This window comes from Rhinolophus hipposideros (genome assembly GCF_964194185.1).
Source record: "Rhinolophus hipposideros genome assembly, chromosome: 12".
Taxonomy (NCBI): Eukaryota; Metazoa; Chordata; class Mammalia; order Chiroptera; family Rhinolophidae; genus Rhinolophus; species Rhinolophus hipposideros.
In genome coordinates this window covers 32,078,966-32,097,796 of record NC_138058.1, presented here as the reverse complement: position 1 = coordinate 32,097,796, position 18,831 = coordinate 32,078,966, and the positions used below count along the sequence as shown (strand labels likewise).

Genomic DNA, 18,831 nt, shown 5'->3' with positions numbered 1-18,831 from the left:
ACTGTACCAAGGAAGCCTGGCCTGGCCAGAGACTTCCCCACTTACCATATACTGGGCCAGCTAAGGATAATGGCTGCTAATTAAAGTCTTTGACCTTGTTTGAAATTTTTCCCAGTGCTAACTGCTTGTGTAAGCCTATAGCTGCATATCCTATATATGTCTCAATTCATACCTGTAGTTTGGATTTAGGTATGAAATGGCTTGCTGTAATGGGGCATGTGAATCAAGCTCTATGGAATTTAGTTTCATTACTTGTAACATGAGAAAGTTTGTTTGTACAGATTATGTAAGTGGTATATTGAATAAGCACAATTCTCTGACCTAATCAAAATGCAATTTTCTTGTTGACCCTCTGTTCCTTTACATATATGAGGTGTGATCAAACAATACGGTGAATGTTTAAATTTAAAAAAAATTATTGCAGTAAAATACAGATTGCCATTAATCCCCCTCAAAATACTCCCCCTCGCTTTAAACACGCTTATCCCATCATTCTTGCCACTTTCTGAAGCAATTCTGGAAGTCCTCTTTTGTGAGTGTCTTTAGTTGCGCTGTCATGGCTGCCTCGATGTCCTGAACTGATTCAAAACACTTACCTTTCATGGTCATTTTCACTTTGGGGAAGATCCAGAAGTCACGAGGTGCCAAATCCGGTGAATAAGGTGAATGAGGACCCACTGTAATGTTTTTATTTGACAGAAATTGCTGCACCAGAAGCAATGTGTGGCACGGAGCCTTTCCCATTGTGATAAAAAACTATGGTGAATGCTGCTGCTGAGTGCCATCCAACAGAAAGGTAGGGATCTGCAACAGCGGAAACAACGTGTAGAAACAGTAACAGTGTGTGACAAGTTTCAACTTGTTTGGTGCAGTCAGTCGGGTGTGAGTTATGGTTAAGAGAAAGTGTATTTTAAAGTGTGCCATAAATCATCCTCCATCATGACAATGCTCTGTCACACAAAGTGGGTTATAAAACCACTTTGCTGTTTTATAACCCCTAGTTCCTAGACTATCTTTTGGGTTTCCATTACACCCTACCAATCCCCTTGTAAATAATCTCTTTAGAAAGAAACCCTTCTCAAATTGTTTTAATTTAAATGTGCCATCTGTTTCCTGCTGGGACCCTAACTAGAAAAAAAAAAAAAACATCAAAATGCATATTGCATAGCAACACTTGAAGTTTTAAAAAAATCCATTTTCTCAAATTCACTCATATTGCAAAATTTACTCTGCCATCACTTGCCCCACAATATTATCAACAGTCATTCAACAACTCTGGTCCTGTGCTGTGTCCATTCTAGGTGCAGAAAGCCAGAGTTGGTAGTTGTAGTCTCCCTGTGTCATCTCTCTTCTCCATCAGGGTTTTTTTTCCTGGTAATCTCTCCCACTGGAATGAACATTGATCTAGTTAGTTTCAATATCTTCAGGAATTACTCTAATATATTTCCAGGAATAGATGCGCTTTAAAAGAGAACTCCAGGATAATGAAATGAAATGCTGATGGTAGAAACTTCAGACTCTGTGACACCAGAAACAGAGAAGAATGTTTGACCTCATCTGACCAAGATGAGGCTTAATTTTCCTTCATCTTTGTTCTAACGCAAGTCACCTACAGCAGAGTTTTAAAGTTCCTGCTTCAGTGTTTGTGCAGCTGTTTAGGACTTTCCAGTGTATCAATTTTTTTTTTTTAGCACATGTCAAGGAGAGCTTAGTTTTCAGTTTTGAAAGTACAAAAAGATTGTTGTAATTGTTTCATAGTGTGCTTGAAAAATCATTAACGTTGCCTCTCTTTTTTACATCTTGCCTCTGATCACCCTGCCTCTTCAGCCACACTTAGAATGAAAGAAATCAAGTAAACAATGTTTAGCAATCAGGAACCATAAAATACCGTAGCAGGGGATCTGCAGCAGGTAAAGCACATACCAACACGCATGCAATCATTCAAATTCTGTACCTGGCAAATAAGGCTAACAATTTATACTTTGATCTGAGGTGATTATTTGACAAAGCTGATTTTTCTGTGGCATAAATATAGATTGTAGTTCTGTCTTGCAGCCAACTTTCTCACTAGAAAGCCATATTAATCTTATGAGTCCTTTACAAAGAAAGTAGTAGAATTGGATTTTTTTTCTAAATGGGAAACTAATAAAAAGGTATCCATTAGTGCTTGTGGAGTTAAAAAATATTGTCTTCCTCTTTTGCCACTCTGATTGAAATGAGTTAGTTTCAGTCCACAAATATTTACTGTTTACTATGTGCCAGGCATTGTTGCCCATATTGAAGAAGGCAAACCCAGTCCCTGTCCAAGGTGGTTGCCTTCCAAGTGAGGAGGAGACAAGTAATAAACACGTAAATAAATAATATAATTTCAGAAACAAAGTGCTATGAAGACAAAATAGGGTAATGTGGTAGAGGGTACCTGCGATGTGATGTGGCTGCTTGGTGACATCTGAGTTGAAACCTGAAGGCTGAGGAAGAGGCAGCAGTGTGACAATCTAGGGAAGAGCTCTGCTAGCAAAGAAACAGTAGGTGCAAAGGACCTGGGGTAGAAATGAACCTGGTATATTTAAGGGCAAAAAAGATGGGCAGTGTGGCTGGAGCAGAGTAAGAGGGAGGGTTTGGAAGGAGATGAGGCTGAAGAAGAAGGCAGAGTCAGGTCAAAGAATGATGGTACACCATTGGAGGGTTTAAAGCAGGAAAGCTGGGAAGTACATGATCTATTCTATATTTTAAAAACATAAGTCTGGCTGCTTTGTGGAGAATGAATTGTAGGAGGTCAAACAGAGAAATAGGGAGACCAGAAAGGAGACAATCGCAGAAGTCCAGTGACAGACACTGGTGGCGTGGCCTCGGGTTTCAACAATGAAGCCATTGTTGGCCATACAGTGCTTTTGTGAAAATTAGAAAATGACTACCCTTCCTTTTAGTGGTCCTGAAGAGCAGATGGGTTAAATGTGGGATATGAAGAAAAGAGAGGAATCGGGATGAGTCAAGTTTGCGTCCGAGTACTTGGATGGATAGTGGTGGAATCAATAGTGCAGTTTTGATCATATTCACTTCGAGGACCACGACATTTTTGCATGAAGTGGATGTACTCACGTTACAACATGAAAACTTAGTAACACTTACCACACTAACATCGGCTTCCCTTCTGTCTGCATTGGAAACTTTATACTGATATAATGGAGATAACGATGGTGGGATATTCAACCCACAGATTCGCCTTCCTAATAAACCCGTGTCCCCCTGGCTATTCCCCTTGAGTCACTGGCAAACACTGAGTTATGGGGAAGAAAAACAACACCCAGCCAAGAACGCATAAGTCCTCATTTACCTTTGAGTTTCAAAATAAGATTTTAAAAAATTCATAGCAAGGGAATAGTTTGAGATCAAGGGCTTTTGATTAGCAAAAGACAGACTTTGTTGAAAGGAAAAAATGTATTTGTATACACCAATGAGGCAGAGCTTCCAGGGCTGCCCCTGAAGAGATCATAGCTAGTGCCAGGAAGAACACAGGATACGATGTCACAGCCATTTTTCCTTGACTGGAAAGGAAGGTAAAAGTCTAAGCAGCAGGCAGGAAATGGGGCCATTCAGAGGGTACAAGCACAGAGTTGCCTTACATACGAGGTGTGGTGAGGGAGTCCTACAGCAGAAGTGTGTACCCTGCTGTCCATTTGAAACTAGGCCAAATACAGAGAAATGGAAATGCTATCGTTAGTCGACAAGAGGCCTACAGTGTTTTCAGTCTCTGGGGGCCTGTGCATGGTCTGTAGGAGAACCAGTGGGAGAATGGCAAAGACTGACAGGATGAATGGGCTGGAAGAGGCTTGGCCTTGGGGCACGAAAGTATAAGGTGTGTGGCCTTTACCACCAAGGTCTGAGGACTGTGGCAGGGACCATGGCTGTTAGCAGCTGGAATCAACGTAGGCCCAAAGGCCAAAGGGAACAATTGCCTCACCAAGGGAAGCCAGGAAGGCCTGGAGGTTGGCAGACTTTCCCTGCAACTCCTCTGTCGCTTCCCCTCCACCTGGACCACAGTTGAGGGGAGGAGAATTCTGGGATGAGGGAGGAACCCTGAAAGACTGAATGATTTCCCCAGGGAGACTATTTTCAACCTAAAGTGACTGATATCTTTAATCAGCAAGATCAAGTGTTTCCCACCTACATCAGGAATGGGGGCTTTTTAGTAAGAAGTCATTATAGACAATGAAGTTACTATACATAGATTTTGTATAACTGCTCTTTTTTAGTGTGTACATTTCAAAGCTGCCACATTAAGAGGGTTGGTATCGTTACTGAATGAAGAGAACTCAGCTTGACGTATCCCCACTTATAATGAAAAGAAGGGGAGGGAGGAAAAGGGAGGGCAGGGATTGGTTCTGTCACTACCACACTTACCACTTGTCCCCAAGAAGGGTAACTAGGGGACAGAGGAAAGAAAAAGACATATTTTTCACTGTATACATTTCGTATCGTTTGCCTTTGTATCACGTACCACATGTAAGCATTAAATATTCAAAAATAAGTTTAAAGTTTCTAAAATTAAAAAAAATGTAGATGCACAGAATCTGACATTCAGTGCTTGACAATTAACATTAAATACTTTTCATCTCAGCAGAAATCTTTAAGCCACTTCTCCTCAGTGTACCCTGTGGCTGTTCCTTTCATTTGTGCTGAGGTTGGTGGTGCAAACTTCTGTCTTACCTCTCCTTCTGGCCCATGACGCAGCTGTGCTTTGTACCCTAAACACAGTACTGCACATCCTGTAGACAGGCCATCCCTTCTACACAGGAAAGCAATCCTACTGACCCAGTCTTGTCTGCCTTCCTGGAAGAGGGCGTGGAAATGATTGATGAGGGGTATTTGTCTCCACTTTGGTTATTTCTATTCTCTTGGCAGCAAGTAGCAATGGGGGAGTAGTGGAAAGAACTTGGACACTGGAGTCAAATTCACTAGGACTTATCTCTCTCAACTACTAGCTTCCTTGGGTGAGTCTCAAGTTTCTTCTTCTACACATTGGAGTTAGTACAAACCTCACTGGGTTATCCCAGCACAAGGCTAGAACTGTTCTGATTAACCCCAACCCCCAGTCCAAGAGAATAGAGACTAACTTAGGTAAAACCTTTATCCAACCAAACTCAGCATACCTCTTCTCCGTTTTCCTCTACCCAAGACATAAGTCCCTCTATTCATCCATCATATCCTTACTCATTTACATTCTTCCCTTTATTTTCACTCCTTTGACCCAACCTCTCTCTGCTTCCTCTTTTATTAATGTTTTTATTTGCAAGTAACAGGCAACTCAAGTCTAACTCGTTTAAACATTAAGGCATTTATTGACTCAAGTAACTGAAAATTCAGCAGTGGCAGAGGCCTTGGGTTGGTTGCAGTTCAGAGTTACCAAGGATTCAGTTTTTCTCTCTACTCAGCTACTCTGTGTCAGCTTCATTGTGGGACTGGCTCCCCAGTGGTTATAGGAAGGATGTCAGCAGCAATTGGGCCCACGTTTCCTCATTATGTCCAGAGAGAATGAGAGGGAGAGTCTATAACCATCACACAAAAATCTTGATCTTCCATTAATTGGTACAGCATGAATCAATCATGGTGACTAGGAGATTACTATGTGCTAATTCATTCATTAAGCTCTAAATTGTCCACCCTTGAGCCAATCACAGTGGAGAGGGAAATGGAATTGCCATGATTCATTTAGACCAGTGTTTCTCAACTATGAGCAGTAATGCCTCCCTAGGAATATTTGGGAATGTTATAACTACGGGTGCCATGGGCTTTTACTGGCTGGGAGCTAGGAGCTTACAGAGTCTTGCAATACACAGGACAGTACTGTACAATGAAGAATTGGCCTGCCGCAAATGCCAGTAGTGCTTGTGCCAAGAAATACTGGCTTAGACCATCAAGGTGCTCCTCCAAACCCCGAAGCTGGGGGTTCATTTTCCCCTGAAATACATAAGCCACACTGGGGCAAATGGATACCTGAACAGAAATGACTAGATCACTCAGCTCCTTCCGCACCTCTATTGGCTACCTTCAGTCTTCCCTCTGCTGGGAATTCTTCCCACTGTCCTCCCCTGCCATCTGGCCCCCATCCTTGGCTACCTCCCTCTTCCTTCAGGTCCCTGGCTGATGTTACTTCCTTCTAGAGAGCCTTCTCTGACTTCCCAAGTCTGGTTCAGTGCCCCTCCTATGTGCTTTCACAGGATCTTTATTTCTGTCCCAGCACTTACACATTTTACTGTAATGGCTTATCTACCCACTTTCTTCTACTAGATTTTAGACCAGTGTTTTTCAGCATTGTGAGGTAGGGATCATGTCTATTTTATTCATCTTTCTATCTCCAGTGCTCTCACTTAGTAGATGTTCAATGCATTTTTTATTGAATAAATGAGCCCAAAGTAGGTATTCACTATTCAATACATGCTTTCCGTTTCCAGTAGATAAACATATATGACTAGTCAGGCAATCGAGAGATATTCAGTGGAACAACCACTCTTCATGGTGAACGAAAAGAAAGAATCCTTCACTCCAGACATTTTTATTTAACTTTTTAAAAATCACTAAGTTTAATAGAGCACTATAAATTGTGAGGTTCATGTAGAGTAAAAGACCAAATTAAAATCTGCTCTCACTTTCCAATTTAAGTTGTCAACAGGCTTTCTCTTCTTTGAGGTTTCCCCAAGAGTTCCACAGGACAAGGGGAGAGAAAAAGGTGTATCACAACTGTCAGCAAAGACAGTTATTTTCCTAGTCAACTCAAGAGTGGAGTTCCTCTCTCCTATCTCCAATCTCAAGGTTGCTAAAAATTAAAAATAGCTCTTCATCCTTCATGAAAGATGAAGGGTCCAGTTCTGCTCACATATTCAATGAATATTTAACTGAAGGATGACTATATGGAAGACATTCTCTTATTTTTCACTATCTCCTTAGGTTTTATGAAGGATTAAACCTTGTCTCCGGCAAGTATTTTATCCTCTCGCATAGAACTCCCTTCAAGGAGGAGGATGACTTACTCTATTGCTAAAGAACCCCTCGCCTTTAAGAAGCAGAATGAAGTCAGATAAATAGTTTCAGTCCCAGTCATACAGGTTCAAACCACATTATTGCTTTAAGACACCAAAAATAATTTTGCTTTGAGCTGTTTTTCTAATCGCATTGGTCATGATGCATTGCACTATTGCACTATACTCTTATCCATTCATTCCTTTATATGTTAGACTCTGGTACATATTTGCTAGTCATAGAATAGGTTTTTCTCCATGAGAAAATAATTGGTCCAGAAACGGGATCAAATTTTAGATTTATTAACTAGCCAACTCCACTATCTCCAACTTCACTTAGAGAACTGACCTGGAATTCTACAAAAACATGGCCTTACCTGTTGGCGCCCATCTAAGTTTACTTTTCTTAGACAAAACACCAGAAAACAAACAGCAAATGCTGGCATTTCAGAAATGCTACATTAGCTGGAAATGAACAGCAGCAAATGAAAGAGGGCCTTAAAAGTCTCTGTTCTTACCAACCTGGAAGATGATGTCACTGCGTAAGATTCCATTTTAATTATACCCAGTTCTCTAAATAAAGACTTCTATCACCATTTCACAGAATGAGAAATTTTAAAGAAACAGTCACAAAATAGATCTGAAAATTAGCTCACTTAATGGGATATGAGCTTCTCGTTTATGTGTAAATCTTCTCTAGCAATGACGGGTCCTGTGGGTACAAGGAATACTTACAGAACCGAACAAGTGTATCTGGGAATCCAGGAGGTAGCTCAAGGTGTCAGCTGGTATAATGAGCAATGGTGAAGAACGTCAAATTAATGTAACGTTCTCGAGTAAAACTTTAATCTACTACATGTTACATCAATTCTTTCATTCATGTCTCTCTCACTCTGTAGTATATCTCATTGGTAAGCAGGCTTAATTCATCATTATGAAGAAAGGCATGAAAAGGTTAAGATCAACTTTTTTATTTGAATTCCCGTTACAACTAAACATTTTTGCAGATGACAAAGGTGTTCAAACTGGTGACACATGTCAACATATAATTAAATTCCAAAACAGGTGAATAGGGACCATTCCTTGGAATTTGTTGTTAGGAAATTAGACATGTTGGGTCACTGCTCTGAATGAACTCTGTCTCCCAAACTATACCCCCCTTTCAGCTATGAAGATACCCTTTTAGACTAAAGATAACTTTGTAATTCATTTAAGATTCTTTGATTTTATTGTATTTCAAAGAGGCTACTGGGCTCTCCAACTGAAGAAGCCATAAATTTAGCAGTCTGAGACCATCTGCTTTTATTAAGTCTAGTTCCACACATAGGACGAGCACCAAAGTCCTAAGAAACTAAGATGAGGTAGAACAAATATTAATTCACTGATGCCAAAGGATTGGATTATCTTGTTCCCATAGGATAGCAGATAATGAGATTCATGACCACAGATAGAGCCAAAGAGTTAAACATGAAAGTATGTGTTACAAAATTACAGGAAATGCTGGCTTCAGTATAACTGGATCCTCTCTGAAGGGGAACTGCTTATCTTGATATTTTCTAACTCCCCTCACTCACTTAGTCTTTAGTTTATTTACAGTGAATAAGTGCCCATTGTTACCTACTTTGATAAAGGAACATCTAAGGACTGGTATCTGAGGCCAGACTGGATTAAGGCTTGGACTTGAGCCTTGTCTGAAGAATTCCTCGTGTTTGTGAAATTCCACCCAGACATTTTCAATGGTCCTTTTGTATTTAAAGAGGAATTTAAACACTTTGGTAAATAAATATGGCCATATTTGAAGTCAGTAGCAATAATGAAACTATGGAAGCACCTTCAAACAAACTCTTGATTGTTAACTCTCAAACTTTAAAAATCCTATAATATATATCAAAGCAGTAAACATTCTTTTAGTGCTTCTCTGCAAAAGGCCAGGTCCCAAGAGTAACGTCTTTGACTTTCATTTCATCACATCCCAAGTATCACTTCATAGTTCTGTTACCTCTGTAACTAGAGACCAACTTTGCATAAGTATACCCGATTCAAAGGTGCTTGCCACAGTTGAGGTCTTTGAATAAATTAATCAAAAGTATAATTAATGTTTTCAATCATGCAGTGTGACTAATAGAGAAACCATACTAACAAACGTGCTAGAATTTACTGAAGTGAACACTGTTCCTTTAAAAAAGTCAGCTTAAAAGCTGCAAGGGGTGGGGGGAGGGAGAGAGAGAGATCTAAGACACTGCCTGTCTCTTGATATGATTCCTTCCTATAATTCCCACACCTGGGCATTTGGGTAATTATTATGGGACCACAGTAAGTTCTCTAACCCCACCCCCAGTTCCTGTGCAACCTCAACTTTAGAAGTTATTACTTTAGGGCTAACAGGTTACTAAGATCCTCTGCAGGGAATCCCTCCCATTACCCCTCAGCTGCCATCTGAGCCCATACCTGCTTTGGGAGCTCCTACAAGCTGTAGATCCATTCTGTAGAACATTCCCTCTAGTCCCTGTACACCTAGTTCAATTTCAACTCCTCTCTCTCCACCTAGGGATCCGCCCCTCATAAGTCAAGATTTAGACAACTCCATGCGCACTTGGGGTTCAGGTTGTGATTATTATTCAGTTATATAGTGGATTAAGAAAGATTTTGAGTTGCTTGATAATATAGAAATTTTTAACATTTTAATGACATTATACTCACCATTTCAGTAACTCATTTTCCAAAGATCATTTGACAAGGAAGACAATTGAAAGTGAAGAGTATCTGAATGTGTTGCATTCTTGCAGAGGTGCGGTATGCAAAACAACTGTGCTCACGTCACAATAAATAAAAAAGCAAACAAGAGCCTTGCTATTGAGTGAGCACTCACGTAGAGTTCGAAAGAGCTGTAAGTGAAACTACTGAACAACTCTTGATTCTCTTCCTACTCTTGTCTTTCAATTCTGAACTAGGCAGCCTTTTAGTGAAAAGAATTCTGAAGCAGATCATCCCCTACATTTGGAAACCATGGTTCATATGACAACAAAAGCTGATGTTTAGACTCTGTTGACACTTTCAATTTAAAAATAAAAACTATTAAAGTACAATGTATTTATCTCTGGTTCAACAAATAAAACATGGGACTGTAACTGAATCTTGGTGACTCAGGTTCATGATAATCATGAGTATTAGGATAGACATAGGAGACTGAGGTGCTACTACCAGATTTATCAACCAGTAGCCACTTTACCTGACAAGGTCTTGGTTTCTCTTCTGTAAGTTAATTGCCAAGATCCCATCTAGTTTCTAGTCTACGTTCTTATGAATAGTTATACAGTAATATGATATAGTGTAACTTTGAGAAATTCTAAGGAGGGGAGATCTTAATTTTCTCTTTCAATCTTGGCTGCCTTCTGTGCTTTCCTAACCAATAATAGGCTCAAAAACTTGAATGTATGATGACGTGCCTTTTTTGGCTATAAGTGATATTTCTTTTCTCCAGCATAATCCTCTGTATTATTTTCTGGCACGATCCATGCGGTTTCTCCTGTAGCCCTGGGGTTTCTCCTGTAGCCAACCTTCTAGATATTGTCACGTTTTGCAGTATCTCTACCTTTTCCATTTTTGTCTTTTCAGCCAATGAAAACACATTTTCTGGTCAAATAAATAACTTCTGTAACTTTCATTCTTTTGACTGTTTGTGTTACTGCTGCTCCTCAGAGGCTGTTTTGGTAGCTTAATGGTTCAGATGTCTAACAGTTTTTTTTATAATTATCTAATACTTTTTGAGCATCTATCATGTGCCAGGCACCATGATAATCCTTTATCACCTGGGCAAACACATCCTTCAACGTGTTGTTCCATCATTAAAGTGGGGAAGCAGCAAATACGACAACAAAAGCACGGACAACAAAAACAAAAATAAACAACTGAGAGCACATCACACTAAAAAGCTCTGCACGGCAAAGGAAACAAACATTGAAAGGGCAAGCTATGGCATGGGAGAAAACATCTAACATGGGATTAACCTCCAAAATATGTAAGAAACTCCTGTAACAGTAAAAACCAAAAACAAAAACAACTAATAAACTGATGAAAATATGGGCTAAGAACTTGAATAGACATTTCTCTAAAGAATACAGATGGCCAATAAATACATAAAAAAATGTTCAAAGTCACTAATCATCAGGGAAATGCAAATCAAAACCACAATGAGCTATCACTTTACACCTGTCAAGTTGGCTATTATCAAAAAACAAGACCACAAAATATTGGTGAGGAGGTAGAGAAATTGGAACCCTTGCACACTGTTGGTGGGAATGTAAAATGGTGCAACCACAATGGAAAACAGTATGGAGGTTCCTCAAGAAACTAAAAATAGAACTACCATATGATCCAGCAATTCCACTTCTGGATATTTATCCAAAAGAACTGAAATCAGAATCTTGGATACTGTGTTTCCCTGAAAGTAAAACCTAGCTGGACAATTTAATGCATCTTTTGGAACAAAAATTAATATAAGGTCTTATTTTCGGGGAAAAATAGTATTAGCACTTCCATCTTCATTGCAGCACTATTCATGAAGGCCAAGATGTGGAAACAACCTAAATGTCCAACAGATGAATGGATAAAGAAACATGGTCTACACATACACTGGAAAACTATTCAGCCTTAAAGAAGGAGGAAAATTCTGCAACACGCGACAACATGGGTGAACCTTGAGGACATTATGCTAAGTGAAATAAGCCTGTCACAGAGAGACAAATACTGCACGAATCCACTTATATAAAGTACTGGCAGTACTTCTTGGATGTGAATTTCTCTGGGTGCAGGACCAGAAAGGATTATGAGTTTCTGCAGCAGTGAATCTGTTGCTATTTTTCAGTCAGTTGCATAGATCTTATAACTGATCTTGTTGTCCTTATAGAATAACCTACTAAACATCTTTACACGAAATTGATTTGTGACATCTTTAGCAAGTGTATAAGCCTTCATTAAATCCACTCGCATACTCATGCCACTTCTGGTTCTATCTTATTTTAATACCAAACTTTTTCTTCTTTTTCTCTTGTTCCTTCAAAAATTTTCATTGGTTTTTAATCTTAATTATAATTTTTGTAAGCCACCTAAAATCTTTTTTGAAAAATTGTGATAAAGAAGTAGACTTCACATTTCACTCAAAAAAAGGGTGGGGAGGGGGGCAGGAAAATGTGGTGGCCACATGTACAGGTACAGAGCAAGACTTCTAAGGTTCAGATTCTGATCCCTCTAGTTACAAGCCATGTGAACCTTGGGCAAGTTACCAGACATTGCTATACCCAGTTTCTACTGTAAAATGGAGACAATAGTTCCGATTTCACAGGGTTTGTACCTTAAGTAATATCAGTAATATACTTAGAATGGTGCATAGAACAGTGTTTGACACATAGCAAAATGTTAGCGGTGAGGAAATATTTTCTGCTGTGGTTTAACCTGAACATATATTGCTGGGTTTACAATCTAATGTCAACGTAAACAAAGCAGCCTCCCCATCACATCATCTAACAGCAAGTTTAGAGATGATATTTTACAAGGATTATTAGGAAAACTCTTCTGATCTCATTTACTCCATTTTCTGTTGACAATATTATCAAACACAGGCATATTTCCTTAAGGGGAACTGCATATTAAAATCTGGACGTATATAATAGGTCCAAGAATTCTGTTTTCCGTAAATATTTGAATACTAAAATTTTTAAAGAAACAAAACACAACTTGTGCTCTGCCACTGCCAGAAAGGATTTGAAGCAGCAAGACATTAAGATTCAATAAAACTGACGACTTTACAAAAAATGCAAGAGCTAAGGAAAAAGGTATACATGAGCAAGAAGGGAGAAAAACTGTATCAGAACATGTTGGCTAAAGGAAGTTCCTTAGTTGAAAACAGAACTTCATTTCCTGAGAGGGCAGCCAAACAGAGAGAAACATGAGAGGGTGTCCCAACTCAATTTCAATGAAAGGAAGTTTGCCATTTATCAGGAGGAATACTTTTTTGTTTGTTTCTAAGCTAGCATAGCATATATGGAGAACACTGATCATAATAGTTAAGAAATTTGACAGTTTAAAAAAAAAAGTGGAGACAGGTTACCTTTGGCAAAAATCTTGTTAAAAGGAATCTTAATCCAATGTCCAGGACAAAGTTCCTGATTCCACAATCAGTGCACTCTCCCCCCAAACCATTCTTCTCATAATATTCTCCACTTCAATAAATGGCAATTCTATCCTTTCCGTTGCTTAGGCTAACTGAGCTGAATCATCCTTGACTCTTCTTTCACACCCATATGTGATCTGCCAGCCAATATTGTCAGCTCCACCTTCAAAACATATCCAGATTCAGGTCACTCTTCAAACCAGCTCCACTGCCACCACTTTGACCCAAGTCACTGCCATTTCTCTCCAGGATTACTGCAATGGTCTCCAAACTGGTCTCCCTGCTCTCACTTTGGTTTATCCGGATCCTTTTCAAATATAAGCCAGATCATGTCACTTCCCTGCTCAACATCCTATGACCCCCATCTCACTCAGAATAAATGCCAAAAGTCTCACAGGGCACTCCAACATCTAGCTTCATTCCCGTGCCCCACGGACTCTATTATTTCACCTATTACTCTTCCCCTTTTTGTACCACAGAAATACTGTAGAAATATGCTTCTACTTTAGGACCCTTGCAACTGCTGTGCCCTCTACCTAAACGCTCTTCTAAGTAGCCACCTGCTCCTACTCCTTCTGATCTCTACTCAAATATCACCTTTCCAATGAGGCTTTTCCTCGCCCTCCTGTTGGGTATTACAAACACCACACACACACACATACACACACACACACAGACACACACACACACACTTTATATCTCCCTTTCCTCCTCTATTTGTCCCTTCAAAACTGTTTACTATCTATCATGCTGTATCTTCTATTTTTCTTACTCATTTTTATCTTCCCCACTAGAAAACAAATCCCATGAAGGGAGGGAGTTTTTTTCCCCTGCTATATCACCCAATGTTTACAATAAGGCTTGATGCCTAGTGGATATTCAAATATCTGTTGTAAGTATGCATGGATAAAATTTTAGGGCATAGCCTTAAAATATACTTATATAAGAGTAATTCTGAAAGTGGGAGATAGAATAATATAGTTCAGTTATGTAGTATTTTGGTGATCCAGTTTGCTACAGAATTAAAGCTCAGAACATAAACACGAAAGAATGGATCACAGATCTTTTAGCCAGTGGTCTCTAAAGCTGGGTAGCACAAGATGATCCACTGGGATTAGGGGCCCAAGTGTTAGAATTATATTCATCTTATAAATTAAAAAAAATAATGGATGAATTTTCATAGTGCCTTTACTCAGTCTACGTGTCAGAAGGTCATGCATCACACGGTTCCTGAGGTATTCAGAAGGAAGAGTGGAGTGAGAATATTCATGTTAAATGTAATTATATATTTACATTATTATTTACTCCTATCCTGTTTTACATGTATTAGATTTTTATATGATGGAAATAAGCAATTACAGCTTCAAGAAGATAACCTGGAAAAAGACTCCTTCTGGATATTTACTGTGTCTTGCTTTGTGACCCTAACATTTTAGATGAAGGGCAATTTAATTCCCTGTACAAATTAAGGAACATTTAGATATTAAAATAGCTCTGATAGAAGAGTTAAGCCATAAAGAATATCTTTCTTGAGAGTGCATTTAGGAATCCTAAATACAACTAAGTAAAAGTGTTCCATCAGGCACTGGCAAAATGACAGAACAAATATTCAAAATGCTTGAACAGAAAAATACTGAACTACTGATTTAAATTACCTGAGTTTTCAAAACATAAATCTGGTAGAAAATGAAGCAGATTTTTCCCAGTTGGTAAGAGGAAATTTGGGGAACTTTGGGAAGAACGTAAAGCTTTTATGGTCACTGAGGTACTATTTAAATAGTCTAGTATGCAACTTGCAAAGAGCCAACTCAGTAGCAGAACTTAACGTAGAAAAAGGCCTCAATTATTCAACCACTAAAGTTCCTTTATGAATAAGTAAGAGATGCTTTCCTAAGAGAACCAGAGACTTAAAGTCGTACCTTAAATGCAAGCTCCTCATCTATGTCAAGTAAATAATTCTGAAGTATGGGGTAAATTTGTCCACAGGTCATCACTTCTGGTTTCCCATTCTCAGTTATGCAAAAACGAACTCACAGAGACAAATTCAAATATATATTTTGAAAAGTATTTACTTAGTTTGAATAAATTAATTGCAAATAAAAATTAGCTACAATATATAGACTGAATAGAAATGACTAGAACAAATACAACACAGGACTTGATTTCCTTGCATTAGTCACAAAGCATGTGACAATCTAGAAAACTTCAAAATTAATTATATTTCTTTGAAAAGGGGGTAACAGCAGTTACTGATACATCACAACTAGTAAACTTATAATACAAGTTTCCTGACATGCATTTCCTGAGTGAACCCAAATAATCATTTTTAAAAAGAAGGAAATTTTGACAAGTTGAACTAAAATAAAATAGTTCATGGCTTCTAAGCAACAAGTTTTGTTTTTTTTTTAAACCAAAAGAAAATTCAGAACATTGTTGTAATAGGATAAATTAAAGCTATGCTACCACATACAAAATTTTGCTAGAGTCAATTAAGTATTATACAACTTTTCAAACTAAAGGAAAACAAATCAAAAGATTAAAATAATGATTCTTTCTAATCTAGAAGTGTACTGATTTCTACAAGTGCCACAGAGTGTTTGATGTAGTGCAACTGTCTATACTTTCCTTGTGGTGCATGAAACAAAAAACTGGGGACAGGAGAAGGGGAGAAGAAATTTTTTCTTGCTTCTGAAAGCAAAAGAATTTATTGGGATTAGAGAATAAACAGACCATGCAATTCTGTCCCTCCACTCTGCTGTCAATGAAGCTCATCTGCCAACAAACACGTCCTCAAGTCACACTGGCAACTTTCCTTAGGATTCAATCTCAAAGTTAAGGCTGGTCTGCTAGGTTCAAAGAAGGGGGTGGGGGTGGGGCACTACTGGCATTTGACCCTTTGTATGTCTGGATAAGGCCAAATACAGAATAATTAATTAAACATTTCCTTTTCTAAAAGCAAATCAAGTCACTCTCTTTTCTTGTTAATTTATGCTTTTTCTCATGGGAATGATTTTTTTTTTCTAGAAACAGTGAACAGATGAACCACAGTTTATATCCAAAAAATAAACTTGCCAAATGTTGCTGATACTAAAAACAGATTAGTTATCATGGGAGAAAAATAGATAATCTAGATAAATTGCATATTCAAAGGAGCATATAAAATGTTTCTTAGCATTAAATTTTTGTTATAGTACTACACTTGAGAGAAACAACTGAGGAAAAAAAAATATTTCCTGATTATCTTCAATGTGGTTAAAAAACAAACACCTCTTACACAATGGTAATTAATATGAATTTGGTTTTACAAAGTATTCTAATTTACCAAATTCCACATTTAGATGTGGGTGGAGAGGGAGGGAGGGAAGCTCTCTTGTCCTTCTTAGTAACTTTGCAAGTGCTTGAGCTATGCTTGCTAAACTACCATTCACACCAAGAGTGTGACACCATCGTTACCATGCTACTCTATCAAGAACATTCTAAGGTATTGTCTATAAGAAAGATAAATAGAAAAAAGGTAATATACATGTTGCTGTATTTTACAATGTTTGCAACAAACTGTAAACTAACGTAGTTTGAACCAACAGTACCCTCAGTTATACAAAACAATTTTTCAACACTGAGGATGGGTGATTCAAAAACACTAAAATGAAGGCATCAGATTAAACTGTCTTTTTCTCCTCAAAATATATTTTAAAAACTCAGGATTCAGGAGTCTGGTACTTTCAGAAATTCCTTTGCTTGAGTTTCCCAGATTTTTGCTCAAAAATTGTTACTATTTATTATAAACGTTTAAAAAAATTCTTCATCTTAATGCAAATGACCAGATCAGAGAAACCGTGATGTGGACAACAGGCTGCAAAACCCAACTCACTTAGCTTATAAATTTATACTGTAGTCCTGGAGGACAGCTGTCTGTTAGTCTAGAGGTCCTTGGAAAATAAGTCTGATGTAGCCTTGTTCGCCGGCCAACTGGTGCGCACAAAAGGGACAGGCTGCGTGGAAAGTATGAGTACCATGCGGGAGCGGGATCTGCGACCAATAGGCAGTCGTCTTTTCCGAACACACATGCCCACACGGGCTGAATGCGTGAGTTGGAGGCCCGGCGTCCACATAAAATCCAGCTTCACATCCAAGCCACAGAGGGACATAGGGACCAACAGACCTACACATAGGACATTCACGATCTTTTCCATCACGTTCTTCTTTGTTTCCCCAGTTATGATAGCCATGCACATGGCCACAGTTTAGATATACCCATGGTTGTTTCTCATCGACAACATCTTTCCTCTTCATACTAGGAAATGCTAGTGTGTTGAACCCTACAGGGCACTGAGGTCGTGCTGCATTGATTTCCTGTCTTAAAGCTTCTAAATGCTTCACTGTAGGAGTGTGGGAAAGGCCTTCTGCAGTACGCCACAGCAATGTCGCACCACAGAGGTCAATTAATGAGCCATCTTGTAACTGATTGGTTTCAATTTCCACCTAGAGGAAACGAGAATCAAAAAACACATTCACCACTGTGTTTTGCATTTTTACATAACAGTTCTGGTCTTACAGGCTCCTGAGTCAAGAACTGAGGCATCCTGTAACTGTTACTAAACATTTAAGAAACTCTAAAGGCAGTCATGAAAAATATAAGCTTGAACATCAAGGATAAAATATTGAGCACTAACATTTCTTTTTGCCTCATAGTAAACATAATTTATGACTGAATTATCTAGCTAATCAGTAAGTCTAATATTTCCAATAAATATCATGGTCAAAGACATACAGATGTAAGTAGAAAATACACAGAGCGCTGTTTTAGAAAAGCTTCGGTTTTAAAATATAGTAACATAATATGAAAGAATAAAATTTTGTAGTGTCCTAGTTGAAACATTATTATCCTGTAGTATAGTTTTCAGTAGTCAGTGTTTGATAGACTTAGTACTCGGTGTCAGCAAGAGATTTAAGAGTTTTGGGGAAAATGTAAGGCATTCAGTCCAACTCATCCTATGTGTTTACTGTAACTAAACAAGAAGCTCCAGCTCAGTCTTACCATTTTTCCTCTCTGCTGAGCTGATCTGGTTTCACGCAGGCTGAATACATTTCCACAGACCGATATTTCTCTCCATATTCCAGGTTTAGAGTCTTCTGTGAACCCATTGCGTGGATGCATAACAAGAACGCCATTAGTGGTTAAGCCATCCATCTGCCCATCTGATGTCTTCCATTTGGCAGCCTTCTCCTAGTAGGAATAAGAAAAGTGAGCTTCATTTGTAATTTGGAAATAGAAGTGATTATAAAATAATGCATCATTTAGGAAAAAAGCTTTTTACCCCAAGAAAGATGTTTTTTGATGAGTCAAATCCTGCAGCATAAATCCGTGCTGTAAAAGGGGGATTCCGTTCACATATGATTCTACAGGCAAATCTTGATATAGTGCTTTGCACTGACTGCGTATCAGAATTACTTTGACTTCCAGGAACTGTGTCAGTTACTACAAAATCAATGGGACTTTCAGTAGACCGACCAATCTAAGGAAAAGAAAGAAATATCTATAAACCCATTCAAAGGAACACAGTGGAAAATCCATTCAAGAAATGCACAATAAGGTGAAATCATTAAGCCTCTGAAATTTCTAAAGCTCAAACTTATCATACTTAA

General features: G+C 38.5%; 2 protein-coding genes across 6 annotated transcripts in view; one reads left to right on the top strand and one right to left on the bottom strand.

Annotated features, from left to right (window-relative positions):
* LOC308506206 (uncharacterized protein) overlaps positions 1 to 18,831 on the top strand; it is a 161,540-nt gene that overhangs the window by 28,198 nt on the left and 114,511 nt on the right. The window contains exon 2 of the transcript XR_013994667.1: positions 700 to 796. The gene's annotated coding sequence lies outside the window, so the exon portion shown is untranslated. The remainder of the gene's footprint in view (positions 1 to 699; positions 797 to 18,831) is intronic.
* PELI1 (pellino E3 ubiquitin protein ligase 1) overlaps positions 15,217 to 18,831 on the bottom strand; it is a 51,410-nt gene continuing 47,795 nt past the window's right edge. For all 5 annotated transcript variants that reach the window (XM_081069336.1, XM_081069338.1, XM_081069337.1 and 2 more), the window contains 3 exons: positions 18,504 to 18,701; positions 18,224 to 18,412; positions 15,217 to 17,667 (listed from right to left, as the gene is read on the bottom strand). In XM_081069336.1, coding sequence (XP_080925462.1) covers positions 17,101 to 17,667; positions 18,224 to 18,412; positions 18,504 to 18,701 — 954 coding nt within the window. In that variant the 3' untranslated portion in view covers positions 15,217 to 17,100. The remainder of the gene's footprint in view (positions 17,668 to 18,223; positions 18,413 to 18,503; positions 18,702 to 18,831) is intronic.